A 25,491-nucleotide genomic window follows, 5' to 3' on the forward strand; every position below is an offset into this window, starting at 1 on the left:
ACTTGTATTTTGTGTTTATGATTACAGTGCTACTATTTGCATTCTATCTGTTTTTTTTTTTTTTTTTTTCCTGTTCTCTTTCTTTTGGTCTTGAGTTTGGATTTTTTATTATTCTGTTCCCAGCTGCCACCCTGTTATTAGATGTTATACATTCTTACATACTGTTCTTTTAGTGACTACCCCAGAGAGGATACCATACATCCTTGATTTATCAAAGTGTGACATAAATTGGTATTTCAAACAATGCAGGGATCTCAGAATATTCATTCTCCAGTTTATACCCCTCGTTATATTGTTGAAAAGTGTGTGTGTGTGTGTGTGTGTGTGTGTGTGTGTATTTTAACTGTATAAGACGTTTTTTATGTGACCATTATTTACATGCCTATGTATTTCCCTTTTTATGTTACTCTTTATTCTGTCTCCATCTGCAAACTCCCACCTGGGATTATTTTCATTTTAAATGTACTTTCTTTGGTCAGACCTTCTGGTGATTACTCCTGTCTTTTTGTAAGAATGTGTTCATTCCACCGGTACTTGGAGGTGTAACTGTATGGGGTGCCCAGTTCTAGGTCGGTGGATAGATTGTTTTAGGACTTTGAAGGGGTTACTCAAGAACGTGTGGCCTCTGCTGTTTGTGGTGAGAAGCCAGCGGCAGTCTTAGTGACAAAGTCTTAGTGACACAGGAATTTCTTCTCTTGGTCAGAAGCGTTTTCAGATATGCCTAAGTTTGGTTTCTTTTTTGACTGTGTCTATCCACCTGCCAAATTCTGCATTCTTTTACCCTTGAATGTATTGAGCAGTTATTTTAAAGTCTCTGCCTGAGAATCACATTATTCGAAACCCCTACACAGGGGCGCCTGGGTGGCTCAGTCGGTTGAGCGTCCAACTTCGGCTCAGGTCACGATCTCACGGTTTGTGGGTTCGAGCCTCATGTCAGGCTCTGTGCTGACAGCTCGGGGCCTGGAGCTTGTTTCGGATTCTGTGTCTCCCTGTCTCTCTGACCCTCCCCCTTCATGTTCTGTCCTCTCGGTCTCAAAAATAAACATTAAAAGAAACTTTAAAAGAGAAAAAAAACCCTGAACATCTGTCTCTGATGTAGATTGTTTCTCTTGTTTTTCTTTGATGTGATTAATCTTCCTGATTGCCTGGTGGTTTGTTTGGTTGCTTATTTTTGTTTGGTGAGAGACCTAGTCATGAAAAATTATGGAAACACATTCCTACCTGGGACGGTTTTCCCCCTGCAGAGAGACTTTACTTCACTTCAGGCAGGCAGCTTGGGATGCTAGAATCCGCCATCACCTTAACCCCGTTACCGGAAGTGACGCAGCTGGAAAGCGGGCAGGAGTCTCTCTGAGGGCCAGCCTCCTTCAGAGTCTCTCATTCAGTTTCTCAGTCCTGACAGTATTGACGTTTTGGGAAGTCCCAGAGACTTCCGTGTGATGGGTGCTCTGTTGTGCGTTTTAGGAACTCTGGCAGCATACCTGGTTTCAGCCCATCCGATGCCAGTAGAAATCCGCCCCTGACACACACACACACACACACACACACACACACACACACACACGTCCCATTGTGACAGCTAAAAATGTCTCCGGACATTAATGGAATGTCTGGGGACAAATCGTCCTATTTGAGAGCTACTGGCCTAAGCCCTTTGATCAGTTTGTCTGGTCTCCCCCGGCAGGCCCTGGAGTCCGGTTTTTATCCCGGTGGCTCTGTGAGCCTGTCAGAAGGAATGAATTCACTTCAGGTGTATTTCTAATAACAGTGGTTATAATTTCAAAAGTACTTTTGTTGCCTAGAAAAGCAGCCTTCATTTGCCAGATATGTAGTATATATCATTGGCAATCTAGAAAATTCAGTTATGTGGCCCAGCTCATTCCCTGATGTTAGATAAAACACTTCATAATAGTTCATCTTGTTTTTGTTAGTGATGTTCCAAAGGCACACTGAATTTTTTAAGACAAAGACAGTAGTTAATTGAGTCTGTAGAATTGGTACAGAAATTATTTCCTTTTCTAGGTCACCGACAATGGCTGGAGGATTGTTTGCCATGAACAGACACTATTTCAATGAACTTGGACAGTATGACAGTGGCATGGATATCTGGGGAGGAGAAAATTTAGAAATATCATTTCGGGTAATTTTTTCACGTCTAGTTATTAACTCTGTGTACAGTAGAATATAATTTTCATCTACAATCCCATATTTTCTGTAAATTCTCTTTGATTACCTTTGTTAACAAATTGTCCTTAATGAATGCTACTTTATCGTAATCTGTGATCTGGAGAATATCCACTCAAGGTGTGGAAAGCTTTTAAGCAGCCTTATTTTATAAGAATTCAGAAGGGAAGGCTGTGATGAATGGGTATGATTTCAGATGTCTAAATGTGCATTTAATCTAGAGTTTTGTTGCCAGTTTATTAATCTTATTTGCTAACCTTATTTACTACCCTAATATATATATATATATATATATATAGCGTGATCAGATTTCCCTGATTGGCTAAGACCATCCTGGTTCACCCCAGATCTCCCAGGAAAAGTACTGATAATAGCTCTGCATTCCACTTTCAGAAGTAGCTAGTGGGAGGCCTCATACATACAACTACCTGCAACCTGAGGAAGGAATTCATTTTTCATAATCAGTCCTCCTCTCCAACTGCTGAAGTTGGAGAGATGATGGTATAGTTGGGGTCTGGGGCTCAGGGAACTGGAGGAGGTGGGGTCAAGGCAGTCTTTGCGAAGGACAGAACGAGGGCAAGGGCGAGCACGCAGACTTCCGAACTTGCAGATGTCCCCACGGCAGGATCCCCATCCAGATAGTACGTGTGCATGTGTCCTTTTGTCTTTCTGCAACGTATTGACCAGGATGTTTTTAAAAGGCAGTTTTTCCTACATAATCTTTAGAATTTTAAACATGAAAGGAATAACATATCATTAATTCAGTCTTCTTACTTTGGAGATAAACTAATGGAGTCCCACAAAAACTAAAATACCCAGATAATCAAGGGCAAAATTTAGACCAGAACTAAGATCTTTTGAATCTTAACCTGGAGTTATTCTGTATCTTTCATTATTTGTGTGTATATACATGTTATTAAAGTACCAGTAAACTGAAAGGGGACCCGCCAGTAAGCATTCTCTCCCTAAGTCCTGAGGATCAAGTTCCTTGATCTGTTAAAACAGCAAAGTGTATGGTAAGTGTGATTTTAGACACACGGTAGTAAAAGAATATTACATCATTTTAGAATTTAGTGTCTTCTTAGTCATAAAGACATGTTTTTCAAGGTACTCTTTGACAGTTCTGTAAGACATCTTGCAAAGTTGCATGAACACCTATCTGATAATTTCATGAAAATGCATACATTGATTTCATAGCAGTTGCAGGCAACTATTAATACATATTTTGCCCCGACCAGATCTGGATGTGTGGAGGTAAACTCTTCATCATCCCGTGCTCTAGAGTCGGACACATTTTCCGAAAAAGGCGACCGTATGGCTCTCCTGAAGGCCAGGACACCATGACCCACAACTCCTTGCGGCTGGCACATGTCTGGTTGGATGAATACAAGGTGAGGTTACGTTGTTTGGTCGGAGGGGTCGGCTGGGCGGCTGTGCGTCTGCAGGCGGCTCTGGTTACCTGCCTTTTCATTCTGGCGCATTTCTGTTGGGACAACCATGGGGCCTTCTCTCCCTACATTTCTTTTCTCTCTCGTTTTCTGTTGTGACTCTTCTTTTAATTTTCCAAGTGACCACCCTGAAAAAGGAGATTCGGCCGACACCAGAAGAAGTGTTCTCTTCAGTGTCTTTGTTCCTCTCCTGTGACTCCTTCTCTTTGCCCCTTGGGGTTCGTGTGCCGGTCCTGCCACTTCCCCGTTCGACTCTGTGCATGCAGGATCGGACCTCCCACTTTCTCTTCCGCTGTGCACACCCTGTGATGATTATTTCCTTGGTCACAGCTTTACTGAGGAATAATTCACAAACCATTTTATCACCCCTTGATCTCCCACAGCCCTAGACAACCACTAATCTGCCCCCTGACTCTCTGGACGTGCCTGTTCTGGACACTTCCTACAAATGGAACCCTACAGGACACGGCCTTTTGTGACCATCCTATTCAGCGTGGTGTTTTCCGGTTCATCCGTACCGCACCACGTGCCGGTACTTCATTCTTTGTAATCCAGTAATACTCCCTGGCCGAAGACACCACGTTTTATCCTTTCATGAGTTGTGAAAAGTGCTGCTGTGAATACTTGCATACAGTTGTTTATAAACAGGCGTTTGAGCATCTACTCCGTACCAGGCTCCGTGTTAGGTTTGGGGGAGTCAGTGACGAAGGAGGGAATGCACAGTGACGACACCGTGCATTTGGGGTATGGAGGTACGTGCTGTGGGGGTAATGAGAACCAAGCAGATCACCGCTTGGGACCGGAAGTGCGGGCTCCTGGTCACGCCTCTATCACACCGCGTGTCTCCTCCCTTGTCCCTCTTCTAGACTCTGAGCTCCTTCTCCACGGTCACCAGCTTGGAGTCATACTGTCTCCTGGCGGCCCTCAGACCCACCCAGATCCCGGCTGCCCTCCTAGGAGGATGCTGGGCCGAAGCTGTTTTCACAGTCAGATTAATACAGGACTTGCCCCTTTCACCGTGTCGGCGTTGCGCCGATGGTGCAGGAACGGTGGAGTGGTGCAAAAAATTCCACTAAATCTTGGCAAGCTCGGAGTGCCGAGACGTGGCGGACAGAGCGCTTTTCACTGCACACCGAAGCACCGTGCTTGTGGCAAGGAAAAACGTGTGCAGCTGTTCGACTTGTGAGCTGGACTGATCACTTTTACATAAATGGAGAAAAGAGTGACTCACAAACCATGGTTATTTCTGTTTGGATATTTGGCAGGTAGTCTCAAAAATGAACCAACTGACCCTCTCACTTAGACAGCATTTGTTGCCAATGATAAAATTCAAGCTTTCAGGTGAAAAATTACAGTTTTGGAGAACTTGTATCCACCCCTATGAGCTTACTCGCTTCCGATACTTAAACGCTTTTCTGAGGAGATTAGGAATATTTATGAATATAATTCTTAATACTGAAATTTGTCATTATTTGAAAGAACTTCACAACCCAGCGGAAGCAGATCTTGGGTGGGTAAAAGATCCAGTCACAGAGCAAGACAGCAGATTTTAACCCAACAGTAGGAAAGCTCAATGATACAATTTAAAGGTTAGCTACGATGTGGAATGTGAAGGGCTAGAGTTCTGGTATAATATCAGAAAAGAATAGCCATAATTCTCTGAAAATGCTATTAAAATACTCCTTCCATCTCAAACTATATGTTTTCACATGCTCCTATTTTTAAAAATGTATTTAACCAGACAACATATAATAACAGGTTGAATGCAGAATTGAGAATTCAGCTGACTTCTTTCTAGCCAGACATTAAAAAGATTTGCAAAACTGTAAAGCAATGTTACTGTTCTCACTAAATTTCTTGTTCAAAGCATGTTTATGTTCATAGGTAATGAGTTATTTTTAAAGAGTTGACAAATGTTTTCACGTCTCTCCTGGTAAACACGAGCAGATGTAACTCACACGAACCTCCCCAGAGTCTTTGCTAATCGTTAAGATCATAGTCCTGACAGAGTCGGAGAACTGCCCCCTCATGTGCAGCTTCCTTGATTCTGGGATCACATTTTTACATGCGTTGCCAATTCTGAGGTTCGGACGTTTCCTAGAGTTTAAAATGTCTCCCCATCAACGACGGACCTAATCGGTAACTTCATGTTGACATCTTCTGGCAACGTGAAGAAAACACCAGCGTGAAAAATACTTCGGCTCTTTAAGACTCAGGTACAATTGATACTACTTAATTTTAAACAAAAAGGCCATTCCCTTATTTTTCGTTTTTCTTTTTAAAATTCAGGAGCAGTATTTTTCCTTAAGACCTGACCTGAGGACCAAAACTTACGGAAACATCAGTGAGCGTGTTGAACTGAGGAGGAAGTTGGGCTGTAAATCATTTAAATGGTATTTGGATAACATTTACCCAGAGATGCAGATATCTGGGCCCAATGCCAAACCCCAGCAACCCATTTTTATCAACAGAGGGCCAAAACGTCCCAAAGTCCTTCAGCGTGGAAGGGTAAGGAAGTAATCTTATCAGTGTTTTATTCAAAGTTGTATGAGAAGACAAATGACATTTTAGACTGAAAGTATCATTTTAGCGATAGACGTTAGCTTGCTTCCATTGCATTCTTTCTGTGGGAGCTTCCTCCGCTCGGAGTGAGACCTTAGGAATGTTCCTGTCTTCACTGTTACCATTAACACCCTTGACCTGCCAGCATTCAGGAGCACACGATTCTCAAAGTGATAGGCTAGCTGCCGAGAGGGTGGACGTCAATGTGACTATGCGATATGCAAATAAAAGCCACAGGAGAGCGTAAAGCTCCCTGGGCAGAGTCCGGTCCCAAAAGAAAAGAAAAGGAGAAATGGGGTCGCACTCTGCTCTGTGGCCGCAGCTCGGGAACTGACTCAGGAGAGCAAGTGAGAGATGGGGCGCGTCCCTCCAGTTCACACCCAGTGTGTAAGGACCCATGTGCTGCGCAGGAACACCCATGAGCGGCCACGTTTCTTTTGAAGTTCTTTTTCCTTCCTCCCTTTTTTGAGAGAGAGAGACAGCAAGCAGGGAAGGGCCAGAGAGGGAGAGTGGGAGACCCAGAATCCGAAGCGGGCTCCAGGCTCTGAGCTGTCAGCACAGAGCCCGACGCGGGGCTTGAACTCACGAACTGTGAGATCATGACCTGGGCCGAAGTCGGATGCTTAACTGACTGAGCCACCCAGGCGCCCCCGTTCTCTTTTATTTCTTAAGGAATTTCTTCACGGTTTTACATCACTTTTAAAGTTTAGGGGTCTAGCCGTAAAGTCATACCTTTTTCCTGAATCATTTCTTAGAATTTGCTTTCTGAAAGTGTAGCTACTCTGTTGCACAGTTTTCTCTTCTTTTGTGTTCAGAAGAAGGCACTTGTCGGGATCTTTCGTGATGCCTACTGTTCCTCAGTGGCTAAAGTAAGCCTAGAGCTTTCCCCTTGTCCTCTTTATGAAAACAAAACCACCTTTTGTTTTTAAAGTAAAAACACAGCGTATGCCCGTGTAGTTGTAGCCCTTTACCCAAACTGCATACTCTTTGCTGCTTTTCTGGGTCTCCCCTGTGCTGTTCCCGATCTGTGTCTCCCTCCAGTTTAGCCTGTATATTTCGTTCAGTTACGTGCTGTCTGGTCGGTACCTTTAGTCTTATTTCCTTGATTTCATTTGAAGGTTCTTGAGGGCAGAGAGGTTTTAATTTCCTTCCTCCCCTAGAATAGATTAGTAAACCTATATTTTTAGAATTTCTACTTGGCATTGCCTGCATATACTGTTAAAACTGCCTTTAACCTTAAAAGTCTACCGTGACACCCTTATGTACTGAAGCTAGAATTAAGGAATAAAAAAATGCTTATTTTCTTAGGACCTTTGAAATTCATACCTTTGGAGTAATCGATTCGCATTTCATCTAAAACCTCCTTATCTAGCATCTAAGGCATCTTCTGACAAGAGTGATCTCTCCTTTTACAGCTCTATCACCTCCAGACCAACAAGTGTCTGGTGGCCCAGGGCCGCCCGAGTCAGAAAGGAGGCCTGGTGGTGCTTAAAGCGTGTGACTACAGTGACCCCGGTCAGGTGAGCGATGGCTCTGGGCTCAGCCAGTCCTTGGAAGGTGTCCTTCCCAGAAGGGAACTTGCCCGAGGTCACGCCTGAGGAGGGAGGGGTGGACGTGAAGATTTTAATCTGACTTTTCTTAAATGAGATGGTTGGAGTTGGGAATGACTTTAGAGATCACGTAATGTAACTATTTTTGTCTCCGTTGTACGTTTTTCCTACCCTCGGTCACCGTCGGGAACGTTATTCGTACGTTGCAGTTACACAGGATAAACAGAAGTGTGTGAAGGTCAGAAGGGGCCGAGGCAGCGCGCCTGCCTTCTGGGCGAGGACATTAGCTCTGCGGTGGATGGGTCTGTAGTGTTGTCTCTGAAATCCAATCTCCCTGCGTTTTAGTAGTGCCTCAGGGAAACCACAACAGAGTATCCTTTGTGTCATTCGCATAATCTGTTTGTGCGCCCTTTCAGTGGTATTGAAGTGGACCTAAAAATAAGCCGAAGACTTATGTCAGTTTGGAACGGTCATTTCAAGCTGTTCTGGATCTGGTAACAGGCTAATATAGTCTTAGAGTCAGTCTCAAGACTGCCGCACTCAAGATGGGTCACAGGGAAGTGACTTTCTTGTCCACTTGAGTGGCAGGGATGGCGTCACTCAAGACCAAAAGGATATCGGGCTTTTTAGATAGCATGTGCCCTTTGAAAGTTCACGCAAGACCTTTCATTTCTAGGAGAGCTCATGTACACTCTCCCAAGATGTCGTACACACCGGAAAACGGGATTTAAAAGGGGTTTTATGCTGTGTGTGGGTATCAGGGTTGTGGACACTGAAGTCTTTAATTACAGTGATGCTTCAGGGGGTTAGGTCACAGCAGGATGACATCACAGATTTGTACTAATACTGTATCCAGGAGCCACATGTAGCTCTTTAATTAAAATGAAGTAAAATTAAGTCACACCAGCCACATGTGGCTCCCATGTTGGACGACACAGATTATAAAACATCAGCATCGTGGCAGAAAGTTGCACTTATAGAATGCTTCGTGTTAATAGCACACGTACATTTTGGGCTTAGAGGTAGGAACACTAATTGAGTACAACTATTCAGAGAAGAAAATATATTCCTTTTGGACTTAGTGATGGTGCAGGTCGGAGAATAACTTACTCATCGCACTTACCCAGTCCAGCCAATCTTTAGGCCTTTGTTCCTGAAAATAACGTGAGAGACCATAAAGAAGACGATCCTGAAGGATCTGCACATCTGAAGAAAACCCTGCTTCCAGGCCCTCAGGTGAAATCGTCACCTCAGTCCCAATGGCATCATGGTCTGGGATCAGAGTGCCATTTTCCACAGGGCCACGAGATGGACCGGCTCCTGCGCGCGGGCACAGCCCAGTAGAGGCCTCTGTCCGCAGGAGGCCACGCTGTGGGCTCGCGGGGCTCCTCCTGTGCTCATGCCGTCCAGGAAGGAAGGGCGCCGTGTAACTGTGAAATCCTAGGATTGGAAAAGGTCTGCCATCTTCAGTTAATTTGGCCAGTTAACAAAACGGAACCACTGTTTCTTCCTGGGATTGAACTTCCTTCTCCCGTGTCCGTCCGCACATTCCATTTTCAGATAGCTGCGCTGACGCTGCCTCCACGTGACCCGGGTTCACTGGTCTTTCCCTGCTTTATGAGACCGCACGGGACAACGCCGTTCTTCTTCCACATACGCGTGACCTGTTGTGCGGGCTGAATTTGAAAATCCAGAGCAGACCTTGGAGTTGTGATCTTTTGTTTTCTTCTTTAGGTCTGGATTTATAACGAAGAGCACGAGTTGGTTTTAAATAATCTCCTTTGCCTGGATGTGTCAGAAACTCGCTCGTCGGACCCACCCCGACTCATGAAGTGCCACGGGTCGGGAGGGTCCCAGCAGTGGACCTTTGGGGTGAGGAGGTGGCTTAGTGAGGGTGGGGGGGTGCGAGGAGACAGAAGGGGCTGAGGGAGGGAGCGTGACAGATGGGGTGCCCCTGCGTAAGTAAACGATCGTGGATGTCTCACCTGGCTTCTGGATCTCTGGGACTTTGCCCCGTTCTGGCAGTACGTCTCTTCGGGTAAAGCAGCTAACTGGTGATGTGTTCTTGCTGCCTTGTTTTCAGAGGAGTAACCGGCTGTACCAGGTGTCGGTTGGACAGTGTCTGAGAGCAGTCGACCCACTGAGTCACAAAGGCTACGTCGCCATGGCGATCTGTGACGGCTCCTCTGCACAGTGGTGGCGTTTGGAAGGTTAAAGTGGCTGCTGTGCCGGAATATGGTAATCCATCAGCGTCGGCCTCCTCTGTAAGGCGTGAGGCCTGAGAAGTTGCTGGTACAAGAAAATCCCTGAACTGATTTCCCAGTTAAGTAGAACCATTTTTGAGAAGGTGGGACAGCAGATACACTAGAGACTGGAGCCCAGAGTGGTCATCAAGGGAGTGAGGAAGTATGTCTTACCAAGACATTAACATCATTTCTGAGCTGCTAAGGAATTTCTTGCTTATGGTGAGAAACTAGAGTACAATTTTAACTCTATAAAGGGTCAGGTATGTACAGAAAGACAAACCCAGGAAATTGAACAGAAATGTCAAACTTTTATTTATGCTTCTTTTTAATCCCTTGAATAATGGAATGGCGTTTGTCTGATCAGGAACTTGTCATGATTTCCTTTTTTAGAAGGACTTCATAGGAAACAGATTTTTTTTTTTTTACTCCTATTATCGTGTCTTTAATTTTAAACAGACTGAATCCACATTGCTTTTAACTTCAGAAGGCCTCATTTATAAGATTATATATTTAAGAGGCAGTTAACTGTTATAAATTATTTTGATGAACTATGGTACTATCTACATTTAAAATAAAGGGTTCTTTTGATGATTTACCTGCGACTTGTCTGCTCTTCTTGGGTTGGGGTCTCTGGTCCGTGTGGTGCTATGTACGTGTCACACGGTGAGCAGGATAGCTGGTTCAGCTGATGAACCAATAAGCAAGGTCGCGGCCCTGACCCCAAGAGTGGCCCCATCCCTTAGCTTGAACTCTGTGAATTTGATGTTGAATGTGAATTTGGATAGTTTCCATTAAAGCTGCCTATGAATCATCCAGGAAGAGTTGTTAAATAGGCAGTTGGATATAGAGGTCAGGATCCCATAAGATACATCTTAATTAGAAATATAAATTTAGATTACTGATTCAATTTCTTTGCTGGTAACTGGTCTGCTCAAAATTTCTATTCCTGCCTTTATCCATTTCTTCTGAGTTGTCTAATTTATTGGCCTGTAGGTTCTCATAATGTTACGGTTGTTTGTATTTCTGTGGCGTTGGTGGTGGTTTCTCCTCTTTCATTAGTGAATTTCTTTATTTGGGTCCTCTTTTTATGAATCTGGCTAGAGGTTTATCAATTTTATTGATCTTGAAGAACCAGCTCATGGTTTCACTGAGCTGTTTGTTTTATTTCTGCTCTAATCTTATTCCCTTCCTTTTGCTGGGTTTGGGTTTTTTTTATTCTTTTTCTGGCTTCTTTAGGTGTACGTTGAGGTTGTTTGAGATTTTTCTTGCTTCTTGAGATAGGCCTGTATTGGTATAACTTCCCTCTAAGCTTTTGCTGCATCTCAAAGATTTTGGACTGTTGTGTTTTCATGTTCATTTGTTTACATGTAATTTTTGATTTTTTTTGATTTCTTGGTTGACCCCGTTCATTGTTATGTAGCCTCCATGAAATTGAATCAGTAATCAAAAAATGCCGAAGAAACAAAAGTTTAGGATCAGATGGCTTCACAGGTAAATCCTATAAAACAAACATTTAAAGAGTAAATACCTATTCTTCTCAAATTATTCCAAGAAATAGAGGAAGGAAAACCATCCTATTCATTCTATGAAGTATCACGCTGATACCAAAATCAGATAAAGACACCACAAAAGAGAGAACTGTAGGCCAAGGTCTCTGATCAACATGGATGCAAAATTCCTCAACCAAATATCAGCAAACCAAATCCAATGATACATTAAAAAATCCCACACCATGATCAAGTGGGATTTATTCCCAGGATGCAAGGAGGGTTCGATATTCGCAAAACCATCAGTGTGATACATCACATCAATAAGAGGATTAAAACCATATGTTCAATAGATGCAGAAAAAGCACCAAAGTAAAACATCCATTCGTGATAAAAACCCTGTGCGAAGTAGGTCTAGAGGGAACATGCATCAATGTAATAAAGACATATGTGGAAAAACCCACAGCCAGTATCAAGACAAGGATGTCCACTCTTGACCACTTTTATTCCCTGTAGTACTGGAAATCCTAGCCACAGTAATTAGACAACATAAAAGGCATCCAAATTGGTAAGTAAAACTATTTGCAGATGATATGACACTCTACGTAGAAAACCCAAAAGACTCCACCACAAAACTACTAGAACTGTTAAGTGAAGTCAGTAAAGTCACAGGATACAAAAGCAAACTACAAAAATTGGTTGCATTCCTATACACTAATAATGAAACGGAAAGAAATTAACAAATCCCATTTACAATTGCACCGCCCCCGAAAGACATCTAGAAATAAACATAACGAAAGAGGTGAAAGACTTGCACTCTGAAAACTACAAAACACTGAAAGAAATTCAAGATGACCAAATGTCTATACTACATAAAGCAATCTACAAATTGAACACAATCCCTATCAAAATACCAACAGCATTTTTCGCAGAGCTAGAACAAACAATCCTAAAGTTTGTATGGATCCATAAAAGACTTCAAATAGCCAAGGCATCTTGAAAAAGAAAAACAAAAAGATACCACAGTTCCAGATTTCAAGTTCTATACAAAGTGCAAGTAATTAAAATAGTACGGCACTGGCATAAAAAGAGACACAGATCAGTGGCATAGAATAAAAAAAAAAAAGAAATCAATCTACAATTATATGGTCAATCTTTGACAAAGGAGGAATATAGACAGTCTCTTTCACAAGTGGTGTTGGGAAAACTGGACAGCTACAGGCAAAACAATGAAAGTGGACCACTCTTACACCACACACAAATAAGTCAAAATGGATTAAAGACCTAATTGTGAGAACTGAAACTATAAAAATCCTTGAAGAGACCACAGACAGTAATTTCTCTGACATTGGCCGTAGCAATATTCTTCTAGATAGGTTTCCTGAGGCAAGGGAAATAAAAGTAAAAATATTGAGACTACATCAAAATAAAAGTCTTCAGCACAGCAAAAGAAAAAAAGGCAACCTACTGAATGGAGAAGATATTTATAAATGTCATATCCAATAAAGGGTCAGTATCCAAGATGATACAACTCAACATCCATAAAACAATCGAATTAGAAATGAGAAGGCATGAACAGACTTTTTTCTAAAGAAGACATCCAAATGTCCAACAGACACATGAAAAGATGCTCAACATCACTCATTGGAGAAATGCAAACCAAAACCACAGTGAGATATCACCTCACACCTGACAGAATGGCTAATCCAAAAACATAAGAAACAAGTGTTGGCCAGGGTGTGGGAAAAGCACTCGTGCACTGTTGGTGGGAATGCAAGTTGGTGCAGCCACTGTGGAAAACAGTACGGAGGGTCCTCAGAAAATCAAACATAGAACTGCCTAATGGCCCGGTAATCGCACTACTAGGTATTTACCCCAAAATATAAAAAGCACTAATTTGAAGGGACACACACATCCCTAAGTTTATTGCAGCATTATTCACAATAGCCAAATTATGAAAGTAGCCCAGGTGTCCACTGATAAATGAAGATGTGATGTGTGTGTATATGTTTACATGTACACATACATATACAGACACACACATATGGAATATTCAGACATCAAAAAGAATGAAATCTTGCCATTTGCAACAACATGGATGGAGCTAGAGAATACAATGCTAAGTGAAATTGGTCAGAGAAAGACAAATACCATGGATCTCATTCACGTGGAATGTAAGAAACAAATGAGCAAAGGAAAAAGACAAACACTTTTTTAATTAAAAAAAATTTTACTTTAGAGAGAGTGCAAGTTGAGGTAGAGGGGCAGAAGGAGAGAGAGGATCTGAAGCAGACTCCACACTTAGCACAGAGCCCGATGCAGGGCTCAGTCCCACAACCCTGGGATCGTGACCTGAGCTGAAATCAAGAGCTGGACGTTCAACCTACTGAACCACCCAGGCACCCCAAAGCACTCTTAATACAGAGAACACACTGGTGGTTACCAGAGGGGAGGTGAATGGGGCGTGGCTGAAACAGGTGGTGAGGATTACAGAGCACGCTTACCGTGATGAAACAAATACAAATTTAGAAAGCATCTTTGCATACTGTAGATGTCCACCTATAAAGGGAGGGTTTTTTTCACCAAAATTACATTTTAGAGGAGACACAGTCTTACACGGTACTTTCTCGGTCTTTTTTTTAAATCTTAAACAACAAAGCACCATATTAGAAACATGTTGGAGAATAATACATCCTATTTCTATATTTTATCTTTTGTCATTCAACTTCAAAGACCAGATGGTACATACAGGAAGCAGCAAGATGGCAGATTAAACTGTACGCTGCCCACAAGAAACTCATTTTAAATATGAAGACACAAATGTCAAGTATATGCATGTGGGACACTAATTGAAAGACATCTGACGTAGTTGTATTAATATTACACGAAGCAGGTTTTGGAGCAAAGCACATTACTAGGCATAGAGTCATTTCATAGTAATAAAGGGGTCAATTCGTTAAGAGGGGATGATAATAATAACAGAACTTCAAAGTACATGCCACAGAAACTGATATAACTGCCAGGAGAGACCTAATTCCAACTAGTAAGATTTCAACACACCCCCAATAATTGAAATAAGTAGACAGAAAGAATCAGTAGGATATAGAAACCTTGATGATACTGTTCACCAACTGGATATAATTAACAGGGAACATGCCACCTGACAAGACCAGACAGAATATGCCTTCTTTTCAAGTACACATGAAATATCTACCAAGATAGGTCATGTTCTGGGATATTAAGTCTCAATAAATTAATACAAATTCAACTTGTGCAAAGTATAAAGACGTAAATTCAATGACTTAAGCTTCCACTTTAGGAAAATAAAAAAAGAAAAGGAAATTAGAGGAGCAAAGAAGTAGAAGAAATATTAAATGTCAGAACAGAAATGAATGTAATAGAAAAAAATAGGGGGAAAAAGCCAGATTATGAACATCATTGAAATGAAACAAATGGAAAGATACTCCATGCTCATGGATTAGAATGTTGTTAAAATGTCCATACTACTCAAAGCAATTTACAGATTCATTGCAATCCTTAGCAAAATACTAGCACTTTTCACAGAACTAAAACAAATACTAAAATTTGTATGGAGGCACAAAAGACTCCAAATAGCTAAAGCAATTTTGAGGAAGAACAACGCTGAAGGTATCACAATCCCAGAGTTCAAGATACACTGCAAAACCACAGTTATCAAAACAGTGTAGTTGTGGCACAAAAAGGAAATAGAGATCAACAGAACAGAATAAAAGAGCCCATAAATAAACCTAGGCTTCTATGGTCAATTAATATACAGCAAAGACAATATACAATGGGGAGAAGACGGTCTCTTCAAATAAATGCTACTAGGAGAACTGGACAGCCATGTGAAAAAGAATGAAACACTTCCTTATACCATATATAAAAATCAACTCAAAATGGATTAAAGACCTAAATGGGAGACCTAAAGCCATAAAACTCCTAGAAGAAAACCCAGGCAGTAATCTCTTGGACATCAACCCTAGCAACATATTTACAGATGTCTCCTGAGTCAAGAGAAACCAAACCAAAATAAACAATTGGGACTATACCAAATTAAAAAGTTTCTGCACAGCGAAGGAAACCGATAAACCTACTGAAAGGCAGAAGATACCTGCAAATGATATATCTGACAAGGAGTTAATATCCAAAGTATGCCCAAATATGTAATAACCAAAATACTGAAAACATATACAACTGAGCACATACATACACAGTAATCTGAATAAAATGGGCAGAGATGGGTGCTTGGCTGGCTCAGTTGGAAGATCATGTGACTCCTGATCTCAGGATCATGAGTTTGAGCCCCACGTTGGGCGTAGAGAATACAAAAAAAAAAAAAAAAAAAAAAAGGCAGAAGATCTGAACTGATATTCTTTCAAAAACGATGGCCAACAGACATATGAAAAGGTGCTCAACATCATTCATCATCAGGGAAATGAAAATCAAAATACAATGAGGTATCACCTTTTACCTGTCAGAGTGGCTAAAACCAGACAAGAAGTAAGTGTTGGGGAGGATGAAAAAGGAGAGAAACGACCCCTGTACACTTGGTGAGAATGCAAACTGGTGCAGCCGCTCTGGGAAACAGTATGGAGGTTCCTCAAAATATTAAAATTAGAAATACCATATGACTTAGTAATTCTACTAGGAGATATTTACCCTGGGGGGGGGGGGAAACTAAATTCAAACAGATAATATTCTCCCTTGTATTTATTGCAGTATTATCTATAATAGCCAAGATTTGGGAGCAGCCCACGTGTCCACCAGTAGATGAAAGGGTAAAGATGTGGTGTACTATGTATATACAATGGAGTATCAGTCATAAAAAAGAATGAGGTCTTTCCATTTGTCACAACGTAGATGTCCCTAGAGGGTATTATGCTAAGTGAACTAAATAAGTGAACTAAGTGAACTTTCAGAGAAAGAAATACCATATGATTTCACCTTTATGTGGAATATAAAAATGAATAAACAAAGCAGAAAAAGACCCATCAAAACAAAACAAAACGTAGAACTGGTGGTTGCCAGAGAGGAGGGAGGTGGGGCGATGGGTAAAATGGGTGATCGGGTGTGGGAAGTACAGGCTTTCAGTTATGGAATGAATGAATCACGAGGATGATAGGCACAGTACAGGGAACGTAGTCAGTGGTATTGTAATAGCGTTGTATGGCGACAGATCGGAGGTACACGTGGGGAGCACAGTATGATGTAGAGACTTGTCTGGGTCACTATGTTATATACCTGCAACTAACATAACATTGTGTGTCAACTTCAATTTTAAAAAAGTATCAATACAACTGGTAACGCTCTAATCACAAACCAACAACAAAAGACATGAATTATCCACATCAGGAATGAGAGTGGCAACCTCACTAGAGATTCTATGGATGTTCAAAAGGATGAGGAACTGTCATCCATTGCTGGTGGGAATGGTATAGCCACTTCTGAAGTCATTTGGGCAGTTTCTTACAAAACCAAACATACTCTTACCATACAATCCAGCCATCGAGCTTCTTGATATTTATCTAACGGAGTTGAAACTTACGTCCATACAACAACCTGCACGTGATTTTATAGCAGCTTTAGACCTAACTGCCAACAAAACAAGGAGGCTGTCAAGATGTCCTTCGGTAGGTGAGTGGATAAATAAACTGTGGTCCGTCCAAACAATGTTCTTTAGCACTAAAATGAAATTAACTATCAAGCCACAAAGAGGCCTGGAGGAAACTTAAATGTATATGACTCAGTGAAAGAAACTAATCTGAAAAAGCTACATATTGTATGATTTCAACTATATGACATTCTGGAAAAGGCAAAACCATGGAGACAGTAAAAGATCAGTGGTTGCCATGAGTCAGGGGAGGGAGAGATGAACAGACAGAGCACAGAGGATTTTTAGGGCAGTAGAACTATTAGGTGTGATACTATAATGGTGGATACAAGTCATTATACATTAGTCAAAACCTGTAAAATACACAAAACCAAGAGTGAACCTTAATGTAAACCATGGACTTTGGGTGATAATGATGTAGGCTAATCACTTGTAACAAAGGTACCACTCTGATAAGGAAGACTGGTGGTGGGGGAGCTGTGTGTTCAATCCTTTCTGCTCCATTTTTCAGATAAGGGGTTATTATGACCAGGTTTATGGGCTTAAATAAAACAGATTACTGGAAACAAGTTATCCAGCTTCTCTGAAGAAACAGACAACCTGAACAGCCCTATAGCTGTTAAATAAATTCAACTTCTAGTTTAAAAACATTCCCACAAAGAGAACTCCAGGCACAGATGGTTTCACCAATGAATTCTATCAAACAATGGAGAAAAAAATTGTATCTATAATACACAACCTCTTCTGGAAAACTTCTGTAAATTTTTGACATTATGAGCAAGGCTTAACTGTTCATTTAAAAGCAATATGCCGGAAGACTACAGACCAATATCCTTCATGAATACAGAAGCAAGATCCCCTTATTCTAGCAAGTAAAGTCCAACAATATGTAAAAAAGATGACAGATTATGAACAAATGTGTTTATCCCAGGAATACAAGGTTGCTTTAACAGTAGGTAATCAATGTAGTTTATGATCTTGTTAATACAGAAGAAAAGGCATGTGGTCTTGCAGAAAAAAAATTTGGGGGGACAGGATTCGACACCCATTTACAATCAGCAAATTAGTAATGGCAGGAAAAAGTCCTCAAACTGATAAAGGGCATGTACAAAAAAACTAGGTAGTCTCATATTTAAAAAAAAAAAAAAAAAAAAAAGAAAAAAAAAAAGACCAGATTCAGAACAAGGCAAGGATTCCTGTACTTTTATGACTTCTATTCAACATCTATAATGAAGGCCTTAGCCAGTGCAAGCAGGTAATTTAATAAAAGGTACATTCATTAGAAAAGAAGGAAGTGTCTTTATTTGCAGGTCATAGTCAAAATTAGAAAATCATAGGGAGTTTTCAACAATACTACTAGATACAGCAAGGGAGTTTATTAGGACCACAAAATAAAAGGTAAATAATGAATTGTACTTCCATACAGAGCGATGAACAGTTCAAAATTGAAAATAATAGTAATTACAAAGGCATAAAAAATGTGAAAACTTAGTATAAGATCTGTATGATGTACAAAACACTGCTGAAAGAAAGCCTAAATAGAGAACTATACTATATTCATGGACTAGAGAATATCGTTATGATGTTTATTCTCCACAGTTTATCTACCAAATGCCTACAATCCTAGTAGGCCTTTCTTTTGTAGAAGTTCACAATCTAATTTTAAATTTACATGGAAATGCACAGGTGTAACAGTGGCCAAAATAAGTTTGTAAGAATAAATTTGAAAAGAATGAGGTTGGAGGACTTGCACCAATTCAAGACTGACGGCGATATTGGCTTATGGATAATGAGTTGATGGGTGGGACAAAAATCGATTCCCATGAATATGGGCAATTTTCTGCAGAGTAGCCAATACAATTCACACTGGGGAAAGAAAAATCTTTGTAACCAAAGGTGCTGAATTACATATGCCTGTGGACAAAAAATGAAATCTGAGTTGTAGATCTGTGACTCATTGCCAAGAGATCTAAGCAGAAAAACTAAAACCATAATGCTTTTAGAGGAAACTGAAGACTGTCTTCATGACTTTAGGGTAGGTAAAGATTTCTTCACTCTTTAAACGAACTGGTCATAAAGGATTAATGAATTGGACTTCATCGAAATTAAAAGCTTCTGCTCAAGACTCCATTGAGAAAATGAAAGGTAAGCAGCACACTGTGTATGAACAGTGCTTCGAGTTAAAAAAAAGACAACCCGACTTAAAAATGTGCAAAATATCTGAATAGACCATTTGCCAAAGATGGATGAGCGGTCAGCATAAGAAAGGTGTTCCGTATCACGGTCATGAGGGAAACGCAAAACAAGCCCCACTCAGATGCCAGCACCCACCCACAAAAATGTCTGAAACGCTCACTGACCCGGGGGTTGGGGGTCCGGGGAAGGGCCCAGAAGGCTGCTGCTGCCCACGTACAATCAGAGCAACCGGTCAGGCAAGCCAAACCCAAGGATGACATTTTCAAAGGCAGCCTCACAATCTCTAAGATAACGTGGCAAGATAACAGCCACAAGACCTGTCACCGGCACTCGTGGGGCAGAAAGCAGAGGGAACAACACAACCGAACGCCTCGCAGGCCCCAGAGAAAGAGAAGCCCAAACTGGCCACAAGCATCTGCAGGGAACACAGTGGGCGAGTTCACACGGCAAGGAAACTGGCAGGTTCTTCTCAGCTCTTGCCACTTCCCGCCGGGGCTGCAAGGTCAGGCCCCAGACTGAGGAGGAGCTGCTGGGAAGGAATAAAAGCCTAGCAGGGTCAGGGGACAGAGAGGATCCCTTTCTGGATCGGCGTGGAGGGAAGCAGACCCAGGCATCCCGGCAGGAGCCGGCCACCAGCGCCTCTGCAGAGGGGGGAAAGCTGCCTGAACACCCCTCCCGCAAGGTCAGGAGAACGAAATCCTCATCAATTGAGCACCAGAAGAGGCTCACGGACAAATCCCACACACGGTTATCGTAAGGGGGGGAGTCTGTATTAGAAAACCCCTGTTGGTGGTCTACCTCCCGTGTAGGGAAAAGCCAGCTCTTCCCGGGCTCCGTCCCATGAGCCTCCTTACCTGCTTCGCTTCGGACACTTCGGTCACCGGATGTGTGGAGCTTTCTCCCCAGGGCGATTCTCTGGGACACCTGCCGGCTGTTCTACAATTAAACTCCAATCTGACCCTACCCGGAGATAGTGTCAGACCCAGAGGTTAGGGGCTCAGTCCCAGCAGACAGCCGCACCCCCTTCACAGCCCATCCCTGGTCCACGTCACCTGTGCTTCTGACCAACCGGCTGCGACTGGAGGTTCCTGTGACCCCCCTCCTTGGGAGTCCATTCATTTGCTAGAGCGACTCACAGAACTCAGGAAAACAGTTTGCTTCTGTTTGGGTTTATTCTGAAAGGGTATGATAAAGGATACAGATGAATATCCGTACCCTGGCAAGGCGTTGGGAAAGGTCGCCGAGCTTCTGTGCCCTGCAGGGGGCGCCACTCTCCCAGCACGTGCTCGCCTTCACCAACCTCGAAGCTCTGTGCATCCCATCCTGTTAGGATTTTATGGAGGCTTCGTTACAGAGCTAATCGATGAAATCATCAACTGCTGGCGGTTTATCCAATCCAACCTCCAATTTCCTGCCCTCCCTGGAGGTCAGGGGGGTGGGACTGAGATCTCCCCTGGCACCGGCCCCTGCACTCTGGTGCCTTCCCACAGTCCCCTTGTTAATGTGACAGACACCTTTATGGCTCTCGTCGCTGGAAATTCCAAGGGTGTCAGAGGCTCCAGGTGGAAATGGGGATAAAGACCAAATCCACACATTGCTTCTCACCATCGCAATATCACAGTTTATCCCCTGGTCTCCAGACACAGCAAAACGGTCACAAAAGTCCTAAGATGCTGGCACATTACTAGAATCCCGTGCAGTCATTGACACCTATCCAGGCCTTTATCACATCCCATGAAAACGTCTCCCAGGACGAGGCCACTCACGTTCGCAGGCTTCTATTCGACCTGGTTCCAACAGCAGGAGTGAGCTCAGCAACACAGGACCTCACCCTTCCAGCATCTGGAATAATCGAGCTAAGAGACAAAGTCATCACTGCTGAACCTCTTGCGAGGTGTTTATGCGGCACTGGGTTTCCCTCATGACAACCCACTTACTCGTTCCCTCACTCTCAGCTACTTTTATTCCTTCTCTCCATTTACACCCAAACTTTCTGACTCTTGGAAGGGACATTCAGTTCGGTCACTGTGCTGGTCTGGGTCGTTGTAGGCATCCAGACGGTGCCCACCCGGGAAGTGCAGCTGTAGGCACGGTTGACCCCGATTCTGGCAGACGGGGTCACAGCCCCAGTCCCATGACCGCTGCGTCAAGTAGGGGAAAGAAGAAAAGAGTTGAGGCAGCGAGGGGAACGCAAGCACACCAGAAAGGCACGCTTACAGAGCCGAGCAAAACTGTCACACGCTGTTCCAAACGAGGCAAAGGACGCTAAGTTACAGAAAATGACAACAGAGAGCAGAATTCGGTAACTCAGAAGTGTGACAGAACTCAGGCACTGGAAGTTTAAAAAGTAAGTTGGGAAACGAAGAAGAAAATGAAACATGGGGCAGAGCAACATGACACATAATGCCTTGAAAGGAAACAGAATTTGACCGGAAGGGAAATTTTAAATCAAAAAGAAACAAGAAAGGTTCTGCTTCTGCCCCAAAGGGACAACAGGATCTGGGCCTGTCCTCCTGGAAAGGCGGGAAAACGCACACACATGACTCTAGACACAGGCCGGCAGGGACTGCGGGGACGCATTCAGAGGAACACGGTGAGCCTAGACTCATCCTGGCTGTTCGCCCAGAGACCACTTTCAGACTGCTGTGGGGGGGCAGGGGAGAGAGGCTTCGGAAGGGGCTGGTGGTCCTGGAGAACCGAGAGCGTGGTGGGGGGAGGCCGGAGCCGTGGCACGTGAAGGGTCCAGAAGCCCGCACAGGGTCTCTGCCAGAGCCTGGCTGTGTACCCGTGTGTCCACGGGGACGGCGCGATTCCATGAGACTGCGCCAAAGGCAAGTCCAAGGAAGGAGCGAGTGCTGGGGAAGGAGATCACACGGGGCTGAGAATCCTTTAGCAACAGCCAGTGCAGCCACCTTGGGGGATACCCAGGGCATCCAGTATGTTCCCCCACAGGGCCATGCCTCAGTGCTGGGGCTCAACTAGGCTCGTCCTAAACATGCTTAAAGAGCAAGCTTTGAAAAGAGGAAACGGATTCTCAGATCACTGCCACCAGACGGAGGCCTAACACTCTTTGAAGGAACACAACACAATCCAGCAGCCCACAACATAAAAGCACAAATTCTGGAATCCAAGAAAAATTACCAGACATGGAAGAAAGGCAGGGAAATGTGACCTATTACCAGGAATAAAAGATCAGTTAATAAAATGGGCTCAGAAATGACAGAATCAGCAGACAATGATATCAAAATCAGCTATTATACATATATGCTCAGTGCACTAAAACGTAAAGGATAAGTTTAACGTCGTGAGGAATGACGCTATCCAGTAGAAACTGTCAAGGTCATAAAAACAAGGTAAACCCGAGTTACTGTCCCAAACCAGAGACTAAGGAAACACCAAATGCAACGTGATGTCCCGGATTGGATCCCGGAACAGAAAAAGGGCATTGCTGAAAAACCAGTGGTTTTGGAGCAGTATTTTGTAGTTTAGTCAGGTACCAACGTCACCTTCTGAGTTTTGACAAAAGTCCCAGTTATGTAAGATGTTAATAACATCAGGTACATACCTGAAAATGTGCCTGACCAGCTCCACTCACAAGAAAAACAGGTGACCGACCTAAACATCTAGGGTTTTTCTTTTTGTCTTCCCTTCTTTTGTTTGTTCTTAAGGATAAATGTGGATATTTCACTTTGCTCACTTATAAAAAAATTCTTTTTTTCATTTTTGAGAGAGAGAGTGAGCGAGCGAGCACAATTCGGGGAGGGGCAGAGAGAGAGAGGGAGACACATGTCTGAAGCAGGCTCCAGGCTCTGAGCTGTCAGCCCAGAGCCTGACGCGGGGCTCGAACTCACCAACCGCGAGATCATGACCTGAGTCGAAATCAGGCGCTTAACCCCGAGCCACCCAGGCGCCCCAAATGTGGGTATCTTAATCACAAATCAGCACATATTTTTACACAGGTATGGAATTAACTTACACTATGAGGAGTGATGTGACGGTGGGGCTGTCACCACCGAGAGCCCAAGGGGCGAGGGACAGAGCCGCTGCCCGGCCGGGGGACAGGGACCACCAGCGGTGCCGGGGTCCTGCCGGGAGGGCTGCTCCAGCCCCACAGAGTGGGGAGGAAACACCAGCAGAGGCCGGGACCCCGGGGGTCAGCATCTGGACGTGGCGGCTCCTCCTCCGTCCCCTGCTGTCCCTGCCCTCGGAGCACTTTCTGTCAGACTGGTGAGGAAGACAGAAGTTAGAGACGCCCGTGTCAAAAAAACCACGTGGAAACCGAACAGCATTTCTAAAGACGTTTTTCACAAGAGGACACGGAGCCCGAGTCTGGGGAGGGCAGGACGGGCGCGGGGGTCGGACGCGCCTGCGCAGGGCCGTGGGGGGACCCGGGTGGGCGCGGCCGGTGGTGACTGCAGCCGCAGGCGGGACAGGAGGCCTCGGGCCTTCGAGGGGCCACGGTGACGGTGGGGCTGCTCGGAGTGGCGAGGGGAACCCAGGCTGCCGCGGAGGGAAAAGGGGAAACGTTTCCACGTCTGGGCGGTAGCAGGAAGAACTGGGTTCAGACCTCGCTGGGGGAGAGAGAGGCGGGCAGGGCCACGAGTGCACGTGGAGGGAGGGTCCAGCTGGGGAGGAGGACACGGAGCGAAGGGGGCCGCGCATGGCGGCCGGCGACAGGCCGGACACGGGAGGGGAGCTGCGCTCCTGGGTTCCGAAAGTTCCGGGGGGCCTTCGGGCCGACGGGGGCCAGGAACGAGGCGACGCTGTCGGGGACGCCGTGTGCGCAGCGGGCCGCCGGGAGCTGTGGACACGTCGGGAACCCCAGGCCTCCCGGGGCATCTGCAGCCGGTCCCGCGGCTCCGTCCCGAGACACGCGGGGCGGCTCCTTCTGTGCACCAAGTGGCAGCGCCTCATGGAGGTCACATTCCGGTCTCTCGTCCTCTCACACAGATGCTCTGAAGGGGCACCCCGTCCCTGACCCTGAACTCTCCTAACGCAAGCACACGGGACGCCTGAGCACACGCAGGTGGCCGACTGCGCGTCCCCAACTCGGTCTGGTCCGCGGTCGCCGGCCGCCGGAGGGACTGCCCGGGACGCTCGGGGACCCGGGCGTGGGGTTGGGGTCGGGGTCGGGGCGCCGGGACCTGAGCACCCCACAACAGATCTGTCCGGGGGCGGGGGGGGAGCTTCGGGTTCGTAACACGCACCTTTTCCCAGCTTAAAGGACGGGGCGGGGTGCTTTCAGGGAAAAGATTCGCGCGGAAAGACGGGGAGAACAGAATGCCAGGGAAAGGTGAGGCGCACAAAACAAGGCTTGGGGTTTCGGAGGGACGATGGCCAACCGTTGTCACCCGGGACAAGAAACGACTGGCCCAAGAAACACCTGCAGCCAGACAAGTGGGGTCCCCTTGGTGGCAGGAGGGGGGCCGGGAGGGACCGGGGCAGGGACGCAGAGAAGGGGCTGCACTTTGGAAGAGCTGAGCGGGTCTTTCTGCAAAGCGGCCCGACCGCGGCCACCGCCGGCTGTCACTGCTGAGTCCCCTCCGCAGCGTCGGTCACGGCACTTGCTCCGGGGGCTCCTGCGGCGCTGGCGCAGCTGAACCTCACGGCTCTTCTTCTGCCCCCAGCCCCCCGCGCGGGGCTCTCTGGCTCAGACGCGGCCGTTTCCGTCTCCCTAACCGGAACACCAGCTCAGCGACGCCGGGGACCGTGGCCGCCTCCTTCTGTCCCGGTGCTTCTCGGGCACGTCCTCGCTGCGGCGAGCACGTGGCCCAGGGGCACGGGCTACCGTGGCAGCCGACCACCGCCCCCCCTGGGGCCGCCGCAAGGGGACTCTTTCGAGGTTGGGGGCGCCAGGTGGCCACCAGCCGCCCCTGCTGTTTCCTCCTAAGACCCGCGGCCTCCCCGGGGCCCCCTTCCCCGCGGAACCACAGCCACGTACGTGAGACCCGCCGGCTACGGGGAGCGTCTGCGCCTGTCCCGGCCTGGCGGCGAACGAGTGGCCGGACCCCCTCCAGCGGAGGGCAGGACTCGGGCTGTGAGAGGACTCGAGTCTGCCTCCTCCCGCGTCCGGTCGTTGGAGACCCAGTGCCAAGTCCGAGAAGCCACGGCCCCAACCCTGGCGCAGACCGGGAGCGCTCCAGCCCCGGCCGAACGCGCATTTCGCAAACGGGACGCGCGTTAGAA

At 45.3% G+C, this 25,491-nt stretch overlaps 1 protein-coding gene across 3 annotated transcripts in view; it reads left to right on the top strand.

Annotated features, from left to right (window-relative positions):
* Window positions 1-10,585, top strand: part of GALNT11 (polypeptide N-acetylgalactosaminyltransferase 11) — a 44,778-nt gene extending 34,193 nt beyond the window's left edge. For 2 of the 3 annotated variants that reach the window (XM_030308868.2, XM_030308869.1), the window contains exons 7-12: window positions 2,023-2,140; window positions 3,423-3,575; window positions 5,922-6,140; window positions 7,610-7,714; window positions 9,479-9,616; window positions 9,828-10,585. In XM_030308868.2, the coding sequence (XP_030164728.1) occupies window positions 2,023-2,140; window positions 3,423-3,575; window positions 5,922-6,140; window positions 7,610-7,714; window positions 9,479-9,616; window positions 9,828-9,959 (865 nt within the window). In that variant the 3' untranslated portion in view covers window positions 9,960-10,585. Of the gene's footprint in view, window positions 1-2,022; window positions 2,141-3,422; window positions 3,576-5,921; window positions 6,141-7,609; window positions 7,715-9,478; window positions 9,617-9,827 lie in introns of those variants that run through there. The other variant, XM_030308870.1, reaches the window with a different exon arrangement.
* Window positions 10,586-25,491: the final 14,906 nt, after the last annotated feature.

Source organism: Lynx canadensis, chromosome A2 (assembly GCF_007474595.2).
Source record: "Lynx canadensis isolate LIC74 chromosome A2, mLynCan4.pri.v2, whole genome shotgun sequence".
In the NCBI taxonomy this organism is placed as follows: domain Eukaryota; kingdom Metazoa; phylum Chordata; class Mammalia; order Carnivora; family Felidae; genus Lynx; species Lynx canadensis.